Source organism: Sebastes fasciatus, chromosome 4 (assembly GCF_043250625.1).
Source record: "Sebastes fasciatus isolate fSebFas1 chromosome 4, fSebFas1.pri, whole genome shotgun sequence".
NCBI lineage: Eukaryota > Metazoa > Chordata > Actinopteri > Perciformes > Sebastidae > Sebastes > Sebastes fasciatus.
The window spans coordinates 25,317,124-25,330,512 of NC_133798.1; the positions used below are offsets into that span (position 1 = coordinate 25,317,124).

General features: G+C 42.0%; 1 protein-coding gene across 7 annotated transcripts in view; it reads left to right on the forward strand.

Annotated features, from left to right (window-relative positions):
- ptprq (protein tyrosine phosphatase receptor type Q) overlaps positions 1-13,389 on the forward strand; it is a 50,425-nt gene that overhangs the window by 35,394 nt on the left and 1,642 nt on the right. For 6 of the 7 annotated variants that reach the window (XM_074633070.1, XM_074633072.1, XM_074633074.1 and 3 more), the window contains 20 exons: positions 213-488; positions 585-956; positions 1,821-1,930; positions 2,098-2,284; positions 2,389-2,627; positions 3,810-3,879; positions 4,435-4,593; positions 4,829-5,114; positions 5,223-5,296; positions 5,383-5,482; positions 5,700-5,828; positions 8,159-8,203; positions 8,781-8,807; positions 9,008-9,089; positions 9,672-9,762; positions 9,915-9,991; positions 10,268-10,402; positions 10,557-10,682; positions 11,605-11,750; positions 11,896-12,031. In XM_074633070.1, coding sequence (XP_074489171.1) covers positions 213-488; positions 585-956; positions 1,821-1,930; positions 2,098-2,284; positions 2,389-2,627; positions 3,810-3,879; positions 4,435-4,593; positions 4,829-5,114; positions 5,223-5,296; positions 5,383-5,482; positions 5,700-5,828; positions 8,159-8,203; positions 8,781-8,807; positions 9,008-9,089; positions 9,672-9,762; positions 9,915-9,991; positions 10,268-10,402; positions 10,557-10,682; positions 11,605-11,750; positions 11,896-12,031 — 2,867 coding nt within the window. The remainder of the gene's footprint in view (positions 1-212; positions 489-584; positions 957-1,820; positions 1,931-2,097; positions 2,285-2,388; positions 2,628-3,809; positions 3,880-4,434; positions 4,594-4,828; positions 5,115-5,222; positions 5,297-5,382; positions 5,483-5,699; positions 5,829-8,158; positions 8,204-8,780; positions 8,808-9,007; positions 9,090-9,671; positions 9,763-9,914; positions 9,992-10,267; positions 10,403-10,556; positions 10,683-11,604; positions 11,751-11,895; positions 12,032-13,389) is intronic. The other variant, XM_074633073.1, reaches the window with a different exon arrangement.

The window sequence follows — 13,389 nt, forward strand, 5'->3', positions numbered from 1 at the left end:
GATTTCTAATTGCAAATCTCTAAAGTTTGTCTGCAGACTGAACATTTGCACATTCGTAGTTTCCAGTAATTCATAGTCCTGTGCTCAGGCAGCCTTTTTTGGGCAATGCTGAAATTGAATTTGCTTCTTTCCTCTCGTAGCGGACAGTGAAGAATGCTAACTAAAGCTAATACTAGTATAACAATGTCACTGTCTCACCTCTCTGTCTGCAGTGTCTGACGCTGTGGGGAACCTGTCTTGCTCAGGAGTGAGCTGGGATTCAATTCAGCTGTTTTGGGAACTTCCAGCCAACCCTAATGGGCAGATCATTTTGTATGAGATTGTAGTGGAGGTAGACTCACAGTCCTACACACACCAAGCTCTCACACCAGAGTACATAGTGACTGGGCTGTCTCCGGACCAGGAGTACGCACTCACCGTGGCTGCAGTCAACTCTGCAGGACCCGGAGACGGACTAAACTGTACTGCTTCCACTCTCTCTGAATCAGGTAGTCAGTCTTATTGTATTGTGTAGCATTTTGGCTTCTAATTGCTAATGTACAGTAATACAGAATGAATTCAGTCCTCTTTGTGTCCCTAAACAGCCCCAGCTGCCCCTCGCTCCCTCACCATCTCTCAGGTCACACCTAACAATGTGACACTTGAGTGGGCTCCACCGCTTTCCATTCCCGGCCTGCTGAAAGAGTACCACGTCATTGCACAGCTGCTTTCAACTGTTTGTGAACCAAACACATTAACCACTGCGCAGCCTGCCCCTGAGGACGAGCTGACCTCAGACTGCGTGGACTCCAATGTCACAGTGTCGGTGAATGCTTCAGACGGCATGGAAGAGAACCACAGCGTCACACTCCAATCCCTGGCTAAGTACAGATACTACCGCTTCAAAGTGGCCGCTGTGACCAACGCTGGAATTGGAGAATATACACACTGGAATTACGCACGCACCCTGGCTGGAAGTAAGAACGTCACAGTGATGATATGACCTTTTTGTGTTGCCAAGGAAGAGTTTGCTGTTAGTCAGGACCTCAGGAGTCATATTTTACTAATAAACCTGTGATTTTCATTCCAGGTATTCCTGTAAGAAGTATACCGTTTGAGTAATTGCAATCCTATCTAGCTTGATGTCTGGTGTTGCATTAGTAACCTCAGGGCCTCTGCCATCTCCTCCACAAGAACAAAAAAATAGTATCTTGTTACCACATGCAACATAGTTTAATAACATCATAATGATAAACGTGTTATAATCTGGTGTTTCAGAATTAGCAGAAACTACTGTCCACTACCTCTTCTTCTTGGTTTTGCACTCCCTGTAATACCTGTAATGCCTTTTCTCTTTTTAAACTCTGTTATTATTCTTATTAATAGTAGCAGTATTCTTACAATAAAAACTGGAAGTATAATGTTAAAGAATTTTGCAATGACTGAGAAGGAAAGACAGATTACATAATTGGGTTTGATAGCAGATCAGTAGGGAATTATACGATTCATCATTTCAGTGCACAATGTTAAAACATAAGCAGGCTGCAGATTCATCACCCCTGTCCACAGCAATAATTCACAACTAATTAACAGTGATGTGACAATGTTGACTAAAATATGAACAGAGGCAAAAGCCATTTTAGATGCCACATGACCACATATAAAACAGTGAAAACATGGGCCAGACTTACATTCAAAGAGGATCCAGCCAATGGCATGGAAGCATCAATCAACATTAGCATGATGACAAAGCAACATTTAACAGGCCTTTTTTTTAGTTAGTATTTTTGATTTAATATCCCATCATAAGCATTCTGTGTTTGCCTTATCTCCTCCCTCAGACCCTGATGACCCTCCCCGGGACCTGAAAGTGACCCCCACCTCCAACGGCTTTCGCATTGCATGGGACGCTCCAGCTGTTCTCTCTGGACCGACTTCATATCTTGTGCAGGTCACCTGATTGAGTTGTTTTTTTTACAGACACACACACAAATCTGTGTTATGTTGGTCAGACTTTTTAACATATGGTGGAGTAATTTCATATTGTTTGCATTTTACCACAACTCTGCTCATCCATATACAAGTATTAAATCTTAATGACCTCTCCTGTCATACCAGGTGGACGGTCCTGGTTTGAACATCTCGAAAGTCCGAGCTCCAGGAGAGTTGACGACTGTCGTTGTGACTAGCTTGACTGCTTTCACTCGTTACTTGGTGACTGTCACGGCCTTCACTGGTCCATTGGAGTATGCTGCCAGCGAAGGGAAAGCCATCGGGCCTATTGAATTTCTAACGCTGGAGGAGGGTATGTGGACATTTACATCTTGGGAGCACCTACTGTAGCTGCTGCCCACCTGTAAACATGACCGCATATCTATCATTATTCCTCTCATATCTTTTCTACTGTAGAGCCCAAAGACCCTCCCAAGAACGTGGTTGTGTCAGTTATCCCAGAGGCAGTGAACCGTTTGAAGGTGACTTTTACCCCTCCAGAGGAGCCCAACGGAAACATAACTGCCTATTATGTGTACATCTATGAAAAGGACCAGCTGGTCAAGAACATCAGCCTTAATATCACAGGAAGAGACCAAAACATGCTGACTGCTGTCATAGAGGGCCTGAAGGGAGGACACAGCTACAGCATACAGGTGAGGAACACACACACTCACACACACACACACACACGCACCTGCTCAAATTTTCTTTAACCTCTTCCAACTCCTTGAGGGCACGCTGACTTTATTTTTTTCGGAGGCTGTAGCAGGCTCAGTTTTAGAGCTGGAATGAAGGTATTAAAACTAGAAAACCTAAGGAATATATCCACTTTATGATAATCACATGCAGTCTGGGGCAAAAAACTGTTTTTACAGATTTTTTTAATGCAGTACAAATGTGCTATTTTCGCCTTTTCTAAAATGGTGTATTTTAATATTTCTGCATACTGGGATCCCTCTATTACATATATTGGATATCACTGTAAAGCTGAGACTCTTGTGAATTCAATGAGCCCATTTGTATTCATGTGTCATGATGTTTGTCCCCTTAGTAGCCAACTCATTGTACTGAGACCTTTTTTTGAAATTTTACGTCACTGTATAAAATGACCCTGTGGTGACCTCTAGGACAATCACAGCCTCATGAAACGTTAGGGCCACAAACTAGAGACCTATGGCATTCAGAGGATGGATGGCTTTCCTAGGTAGATTGACAATAAGGGGGTTCCTGAGCAGTTTCCAAAACAGAAGTGTTCGCCATCTAATCTCCAAAAAATGCAATTCTTGCAGAAATCTCCAAATGCCAAAAGTTTTTGGTCCCAAATCACAGCATGGCTTTCTCTATGGTGTTCCTCAAGGTCTTGGTGTCTTAATGTGGTATTTTGGAGGGATTATTGATCATTTCTATCAATTCTCGAGTGGTAAAAATGTTTTTAAATTTAGCACCAAATCTGTGAAACAAATGGTATCAACCAAAAAATTGCTGAAACAACTTATGAGACATAAGTGAGCATGGGAATGACCATCATATACTTCTATCGTAATGTTCTAAGCCCTTATACACTTTCAAAATTGTATTAATTAGTCAATCAATTATTTTTCATTTCTGATTAATGACTAGAACAACTTGACACACAGTGCTGAGCTGCATGTCAAAGTGATATTCAGCTTCTCAGCTTTCAGATGACTGTTGACCTGCTATCTCCCCTGAAAGACCCCCGTGTACCCCCCTAAAAAAGACAAAAATGAGGGGTGGAGTGCAAAAGGTTAACTCCTTTCTGTGCTTGTCCCTCTTTCTGCTGTCTTCCCTCCTTTCTTCTATTTGTCTGTTTGTAGATTTCAGCAAGGAACGGGGCTGGCAGGAGTCCACCCAGCCCACTTGTCCAGATAACTACAGGGATCACAGGTACAAGTCCCCCTACTCTGTGTGTGCTCTGCATCGCTCTCCAGTGTTTCTCCCTTTCTTGTTGCAGCAGTGCAGCATAGATACGAGACAGAGAATCGCCACTGCACAGTATCATCGCTCAGTATAACAGTGTGCAGGCCTGACACAGCAAATGTTACTCAGCAATACTGTCAGGCGTGTGTTGATGATGTAGAGGACTGAGTAGTGGCCTGTCATGATTTATATGTAAATGCAACAGACTAGAACCACATCTTCAACACTTCAACCTCTGTTTGTGCGTGTGTGCGTGTGTGCGTGTGTGCGTGTGTGTGTGTGTGTGTGTGTGTGTGTGTGTGTGCGGTTGTGCGTGTGTGTGTGTGTGTGTGTGTGTGCGGTTGTGCGTGTGTGCGTGTGTGTGTGTGTGTGTGTGTGTGTGTGTGTGTGTGTGTGTGTGTGTGTGTGTGTGTGTGTGTGTGTGTGTGTGTGTGTGTGTGTGTGTGTGTGTGTGTGTGTGTGCGTGTGTGGTTGTGTGTGTGCGTGCGCGCTCCTCTGTGTTCACACGTGCGTGTGTTCCAGCTCCGGCCAAGCCAACCCGAAGACCTGAGGCAGAGATGGACCGTGGAGGGGTTGCCATGGTTACCCACAGGAGTATCACCATCCGCATGCCTGCCTGTTTCTATAGGGACGACAATGGACCAATCACAAAAATCCAGGTCATCGTGGCCGAGTCAGGGGGTATGACTCTTCAAAAACATTGACAGCCGTCACTTTTAGTTCAACACACTTGGGTATCGGTCTTGTTTGTGCTTTAAGCCTCAAGTAGAATCTTGTTTTACAGTACGTCACTCTGTCCTAAGCTCACAAAAGACAAAATGTATGCAAAAGCCAAAGGGCTTAACGTCAGCAGAAATTTGACTCAGTCCCCCTGCGATTCCTTTCCTCTCTAACTGTCTTACTCATCCTGTCACAGTGAAGGACATCCAGAACCTGACCAACTGGAATAGTGCATTTTTTGGTCGTCCTGCCCCTTACCTGACCGACAAGGGGTTCCCCAACCCGCCATGTTTATCGGGGGACGGGGCTTCACTCACGGACGCACCCGTCAATCTCGGTCGCAGTGTGTCTGGAGGCGGCCGGGCCCCGGCGAGGCAAAATCACACTATGACAAGAACATACGTGATCGGAGGGGACGATGACTGTGTTAACAGCACTGATCGGTTCTGCAATGGACCTCTGAAGCCACACACAGTCTATGTGTGAGTTCACCACACACACTCAACCACACAACATTGTAAAAATTGTTGCATGTACATGTTTTATAATAATATAATGCTGACACATGACTATTGTTCCATATTCACCAGGTTTAGGTTCAGAGCCACTAACATCAATGGCCAATACACAGACACTGACTACTCGGATCATGTCAAAACTGCAGGTATATTTATTCACCTAAACACAAAACCTGTATAGCCCTGTTTGTTGTTTTTGTGTGCTGTTGTCACCTCTGTTGTCTCTTTGTAGTGAACGGGCTGTTGACCAGAGTTCAGCAGATCATTCTGGGTGTTGTGCTCTCCTTTGTCTTGGCTTTGCTGCTCATCATCATCATCTGTGTCTCCGTCAGGTAAGATGGCAACAGGCATTCAATCATTTGCCAACATTCATACATTTATCAAAACAATGCATTGATTGCAATTTAGTATAAAATGCACGAAAATACCATGTGCAAATTCTTTTAATTTTGAATTGCATAATTTCCAATAAATCAATTTCCTTTTTGATAAAGTTTTTGATTCTGTATTTAAGTTGTTCTTAACCAATGTGTTTGATTGACATGTCAGGATCCATCAGCGCAAGAAGGAGGGCGGGACTTATTCACCCAGAGAGGCAGAGATCATAGAGACCAAGTGTAAACTGGATCAGCTGATCGCTGTGGCAGATCTGGAGCTGAAACAAGAAAAACTCAACCGGTTAGTCTGATTTTGAGACCCTCATTCACACCTTCATCACCTCCCGTCTGGACTCCTGTAATGGAGTCATTTCCGGGGTACCCAGCAAAGCCCTGGACAGGCTCCAGTATTGTCCAAACCTCAGCTGCATGGTTCTCACTCGTACTAGGCCCTGGCAGCACATCACCCCGACACTCATCCATCTTCACTGGCTTCCAATCAATTCCCGCATCACCTCTAAACTCCTCCTTCTCACATACAACTCCCTGCATGCCCTTGCCCCCCAGTACCTAACCAACCTTCTCCACCCCTACACTCCATCCCGAAAACTACGATCCTCCGACACTGGTCTGCTCTCCACCCCCAACACCAGGCTGCGAACTTTCGGGGACAGAGCCTTCAGTGTCGCAGCCCCCGCCCTCTGGAACTCTCTCCCTCCTGAGATCAGAAATGCTTCATCCCTGGACACTTTCAAAAAACACCTCAAGCACCATCTGTTCATCAAGGCCTCTGACCTTAGCTAACTCTTCCTCCAAATCTTTCCTCTGTTTTATTTATCAGTCTGATTTTATGTGCCCTCTATGTAAAGCGTCCTTGGGTTTCTTGAAAGGCGCTATATAAGATAAATTTATTATTATTATTATTATTATGTGTCTTTAGTTTTAATCTAAAAGCGTCACTTTACCAAACGTAACACACACATTTTTGGCAGCTGAAACGGCGTGCACGCTACATGAGTTCAGGCTTGATTTAGCTGCTCCAGACAAGATTTTAAATCTTAACTCAACAAGACAAAAATCTCTTTGCTGCAGCCAACAGGATGTGCGCTCATGTCAGCACAAAATCTTCTAGTGTTGTAGAGTTTGTGCAGAAAATAGAAGCAGCAGCACTATGAAACAGCACGGCATCATTTTGGCTTTATAGTTTACCTTCAGTTCTCTGCAGAAGAGACAAGTCATCCTGTCTGCATCTTGCCAACCACCCTCTCATACAAATTCAGCATCAAGCCTGTCTGTTTTTATTCTTTGGCACAGATAAGTGCACAGACAATAAGTGCTGCAAGCTGGTGAGAAACAAAGTCAAATTCAGTGTTGTTTTTTTGGTTTATCAAGGTCACTGATGGCTTAGATGAGGTGAGAAACTGCAGGACAGAAAAGCTTTTAACAGTACAAAAAAATTGTTTTTATATTTTTATTTGCCAATATCTATATATATATATATACATATATATATATATATAGACATTGGCATTGGAACAACCAATAAGAATAAGTAATAAGCAGGAAAGTACATTTACTCACATACTGTACTTAACATAATTTTGAAGTACTTTTACTTTACCTGACTATTTCCATTTTCTGCTACTTTCTACTTCTCCACTACATCTCAGAGGGAAATATTGTCCTTTTTACTGCACTACATTTATTTAACAACTTTAGTTACGTTTTACATAAAAGAAAATATATGATGTACTTATGATTCACGATGTAGTACTACAAAATACTCATGTATTCATTAGTGATAAAAAACGAATAATATTCGATAATAATATAACACTGTGAGAGGAGACATTCTGCATAACAAATACTTCATTTAGATGAAGTTGATAACTACATTTAGATGATAATACTTTTATACTTTTACTTAAGGTTTCAAATACAAGACTTTTATGTGACAAAGTATTTTTACACTATTGTATTCATACTTTTACTGCAGTAAAAGATGTGAGTACTTCTTCCACCTCTGCTTTCTAAACACCTTCCTTCCCCAACATCTAAAGAATACCCACGTAATGACTGAATATAAAAATAAACCAGACATAGAGGCGTCCATGAAGGTGTAAAATGTGGCTCGTCTTCAAGACGAGTTGAATGAACAGGAACATTAAACATAAAACCTATATGAGAGAAGATGGATAAATAAAAGTGCTCCCACTTGGCAGATAACTGTTTCTTATCTCGTATGTGTAAAAGTAATACAACGGCCCTACTTGAGCAAATATTTGCCTGACTTTATTAAACATCCAATATGACATTTTGTCATATGCAGTGACTCTTTAGTAGTTCTGAAAAAGGAGGCAGTTCCTGAGGATACTTTGCTGTCCATTGATTTTAGATGTCAAACACTTTTAACAGCAAAGATTGTAGGTTTTTCACAGTTGCATGTTGTGGTCCAGTGGGACAGTGTCTCTGCTTTGTTGGAGCTGAGATCTGCATAAACACCACCTTTCTAAGCCCAGTCTATGTTATAATATCACACTTTGTCTTGTTACTTCACGAATGGCAACTTTCCTTGCACGCACACGAAAACACTTGCATTGACTCGCCTTGGCTTTGTTTTTCTCTCACCAGGTATTCTTCCTTCTTCTTTAGGCGGAAAGAGATTTATGTGATCCAGTAAGTTGGGTTTGGACCTGTGTGTGTGTGTGTGTGTGCCACATTTTGCTGTGTTTGCTTTGCTTGCATGTCGTACTCCACCTTTCATTCATCGCTATGAGTGTTTCGTTGTCATGCTACCCATTAAAACCATCCATCTGTGCTGTTTATTAAACCGTTGGTGATGATCGACAGTTGAGTGAATCCTTGACATCAGCCTTCTCCTTTTCGTCCATCACTGGCCTGCCGACACTCCTCTGCATGAGACCATTTTAATTTGTTTACACACTCACTATCTTGAAATTGCTAGGAAGGCTTAGAGGTCTTAGAAGGCATAAGTGGTTAGCTTTTACCAATAGCTAAGGATCTGCGTAGCCACAAGTCTTTAGTAGTGCAAAGAAATATCAGCCACAGGGGAATAACCATGTGCTTCATTCAAGTTTACTGTTTGGAGATGGTTAAACATACAATGCCATCATACTCTCTGCAATGAGGATCAGTTCAGCTGTCGTGGACAGAAATAACCACAGTGTGGGTTGTGAGTATTTAGTTGATTTGTCTATTTTTGGTTAATGTTTGCTGTCTATTTTTTGTCCAGGCTGCTCAGCTACAGGAAATCACTCAAGTAAGTCATCCTGCATAAATAATGTGAATATACACACTATAGTTGCAGCATAGATCAGCATGTTCTAGACGGCTCAGTATTAAGTAGTATGTTTTTAATCCTAGAATAAACTTACAGAAAATAGCATATTGTTGTAGAGTTTTTGTACATCTCTCTCTGCTCTTCACATTCAGTCTTTTCTCTCCTTACCTCGCTGCCAGGCCTGTCAACAAGAAGTCTTTTCTGCAGCACGTAGAGGATCTGTGTGCCAATGACAATGCCAAGTTCCAAGAGGAGTTTGGTGTAAGTGTTTGTCTACAACCTGGACACGTGTTAATCAAACTTGGAAGACTGTAGACATGTATGAATTGGGATGAAATAATACAAAATACATGGAGTTTAAAGGAATGTCTGCTGTTGGAAGACAGGTGTTTTTTGCACCTCTCCAAATGCAAAAAAGACATATAACATCTCATTAAATAAGCACTTGGAGATAAAAACTGTTTTAAATGGCTACAAGTAGTGACCTAAAACTACCCAATTCTAAATTATACATATTGCATTATTTATTAATATTCATGAGCAATGATATATAGTCATAAAAAACACATGTCAGTAGGTGCATGTACACCTCTGTCTCTGCACTGCTGCCATCTAAGACCACAACAGGTTATTTTCAACCAACATAAACATTGGTGCTCTCTTAATTTTAGTAGTATTTTTAAAGTAAAAAGAAATGTAATAAATAACTTTGAAGTAGGTGTAAAAGAGAAATTTTACTTTGATCTTTCACTTTAATCCAAAAAAAAAAATATTTTTAAAAATACATGTCCTGGTGTGTGTGCTCATGTGAATACTAATGTTTTACATATTATCTCTCTCCAGGAGCTTCCTAAATTGCTGCAGGACCTGGCCACCATAGACGCTGACCTGCCCTGGAACAAATCCAAAAACCGCTTCCCCAACATCAAACCTTGTAAGTGGTCAGGCTGAAAATGAGCTTTCTAGAATTATGATACTTACAGTATAAAAAAAATGATGTGTGTTAGCTCAAACATTAACTGCATATGGATTTTCAGCTGCATTTCACATGTTTCCACCACCCTCTTCTCACTAAACTGTGTCTAGACAATAACAACCGAGTGAAGCTGCTGTCAGAACCGGGCACTGCGGGCTCTGACTACATCAACGCCAGCTTTGTCTCAGTGAGTACCAGCTATCAGCTGCTAAAAGCCCGGTGGTTAACCCGGAGGGTCGCGTCCACTTGAGTCATAATCAGGTTATGAAAGTAGTTACGCATTAGAGCAGTTCGTTCTAGATATTTCCCTTTCACTTTCCAACTCTGCCAGATAGAGAGATAACAACCTCTTCAAGCTCATTCATTTATGAGTGAAGAGTGATTTATAATTTTAGTAGGTCTGTATATTGCTGGAGTGAGTTTTGACCTTGCACATGTAAGTCTCTCTATTTCTGCTCTCTAGGGCTACCTTTGTCCCAATGAGTTCATCGCCACTCAGGGTCCTCTGCCTGGCACAGTGGCTGACTTTTGGAGGATGATCTGGGAAACGGGAACCCGCACCATCGCCATGCTCACGCAGTGTTACGAGAAGGGCAGAGTGCGTCATGAGAGATTTGCCACTGTTATGAAATAGCTTTCAGAGGCCAGGCGGGGCTCATTTTTGGGCTCCTTTACAACTCTGTCACCAGGAGGGTTAGATCTGCTGCGAAGATCTGATGTGTGTGTGTGTGTATGTGTGTGTGACATTTCAGATTCGGTGTCACAAGTACTGGCCAGAGGACAATAAGCCCATGTCAGTGTTTAGTGACATTCTCATCTCAAAAGTGTCGGAGGAAGTTCTGCCTGACTGGACTGTCAGGACCCTAAAAGTAGAAAAGGTAACCTAAGCTAACAACCCCTCACTCACACACAACACATATATACTATACTTGTGCATACTGTAAACTGTGAAACACCAGAAAGACAGTAACCGCTTTGTTATTTGCCACATTCCCATCTAACTGAATGATGAACCAGATGTTTTACAAGCAAACCACTTGAAGGAAGAGTTCAACATTTTGGTGATTTGGTGACGTGTGTGTGTGTGTGTGTCTTATCTTATCGAGAGTTAGAAGAGAAGATTGATACCACTCCTATTGTGTGAGAGTATTTCCCAAAATGTCGAACTATTCCTTTAAGAACCATTGTGTAGTGAGTTATTTGTTCCACCTCTGGCAACACCTTTAGCTGTGTAAATTTTATCTAAATTTATATTCCTTTAAAGGAACAGCATGTAACATTTCGGGGAGTCTATTAGCAGAAATGTAATGTAATATTCATAACTATGTTTTCATCAGTGTAAAATCACCTGAAACTTAGAATCGTTGTTTTCTTTAGCTTAGAATGAGCCTTTCATATCTACATAGGGGGCGGGTCCTCTTCACGGAGTCCGACATGTTTCTACAGTAGCCCAGAATGGACAAACCAAACTCTGGTTCTACAGAGAGCCTTTCACATTTTTACGTTACCTGAAGGCCACCGTAGTTCTCCGACACACTTTTTGAGTTCAAAACTGTGGTACCGTCTGACTTCCATTGCTCCTAAAGTAGTGTTATTATGGTCAGGATGGCCTCTGAGTGAGGATAACGGCGTTACTACGGTTTGCACTCGGCTGCTCATGTTACCGCAGCTTTGGAAAGGGAGGAGTAAGCGGAGGGGTACTCAGTTGGTGGCAATCTGCAACCTCACCGCCAGATACCGCCAGATCATACACACTGTTCCTTTAACTTGTCTTTTTCTTGTATGAATTCCTCTGTGCAGAACGGGCACTACATTCTGGTTCGCCACTTCAACTACACATCGTGGCCTGAGCACGGAGTCCCAGAGTCCTGCAGCACTCTCATTAAGTTTGTCAAAGCTGTCCGAGCCCACAGGCACGAAAACACCACCATAGTGGTCCACTGCAGGTACTGAACTGTGGCATGTCAGTGGTAGTTTACTGACATTGCAGAAATTACAGCGAGTTCCTTTAAAGTAAAGTGCACTAACTGCTTTACTCTGTTTTTGGTGACTAAATGGAGTTTCATCAACAAATCTCTCATCGTTCCTCAGTGCTGGTGTGGGAAGAACAGGTGTGTTTATCGCTCTCGACCACCTCATTCAGCACGTCAGAGATCACGACTTTGTGGATATTTACGGCCTGGTGGCTGAACTCCGCAGCGAGAGGATGTGTATGGTACAGAATCTGGTGAGTTCATATCAAATGCAGTAGTGTGTTTTATTCCTGTGGTTGAATTTCGCAACCCAGAGAGAATAAACAAAATACAAAAAAAGGGGTATTATACAGTAAGTTGTTGTTAAGTTGTTCCAGTGCACTTAAGAATCATCAAAGACTCTCAAATGGCAGTGTAGTTGTCCTACTTATTTTTTAACTTCATGTCCTGCTGTGATCCCATCCCATGAGGAAGCATTTGGTAAATTCTTATTTTGACAAAGGGAAGGATCTGGCAGTGGATTAAAGGCATATGCTGAGCAGGATTCCCCCTCTTGAAACAGCAGGAATCTATCCTAAAATTACCCTATTCAGTCATTACTTTCGGAGGAATGGTGTGTGTCTCAGCGTCTGCAGGGACCCTCTGCCTAGTGCCTGTGCTCCTCCTCAGTATTCTGGTTTTATTATTTCTAGATGCTCTGTACATTTCTTTTGGCTGTGAAGTATGAGCCTGCAGCATCTGGTGCTACAAGAGCTGCTTGATTCTTTGAGACAGCAGCGTTCAGTGTGCCAGACAGCCAGCTACAGAATCAGCATGGTAGTCCAGTCACATACGAACAAGAGCTTTAAGAGGCCATCATTCAGATCGGTTATTTTATAACCTCACAAATGTCATTGCTGAGATATTGGAGCCGTTGCAGACAGTTTTAAACAAGCCCACATTTTAACTATAATATCTAAAACTTTCACTGTCAAAGTGAAAACAAAGGCAAATATTAAAGTTATTGTAATGTGTGTCAGATCTCACAGAGGTACTTCCAGTTTCCTACTATACCTTACATTGTTTTTTCTGATAAAATGATAATGAATGACAATTGTAATGAGCATTTCGGCTGTGTTCAGTTTTGTTTTTACCATTTCTTAGACAGCTGAATTGATTTAGAGATGTATTAAAACCTGTCCAATAGTCTGACTGCTCCTGTTGCCGTATTTAACTTAAAAATTGTCTCCACATCCACCAGATCTCAGCAATAAACTTTCTATGACTGAATCAATATTGGGTAAAACTATGAAATCAAAGGGCAGATTTTACAAACACATACATTTGCTTTAAATTCAGCTTTAGTAGGCACAGTATGTCACGGCACAGGTAGGTTGTCCTTTAACCACAAAGTTGGCGATTCAATCTCCAGCTCCTCCTGTCTGCATGTCAAAGTGTCCTTGAGGGAGACACTGAATCCCAAGTTGCTCCCCGGGCGCTTTACAGCAGCCCGCTGCTCCTAAGGATGGGTTAAATGCAGAGATCAAATTTCATGTATGTATATGATGATTGTAATTAAGTTTTACGGTAACACTAATAAAATAATTTGTTGTTAGGTCGAGAGGATTTATTT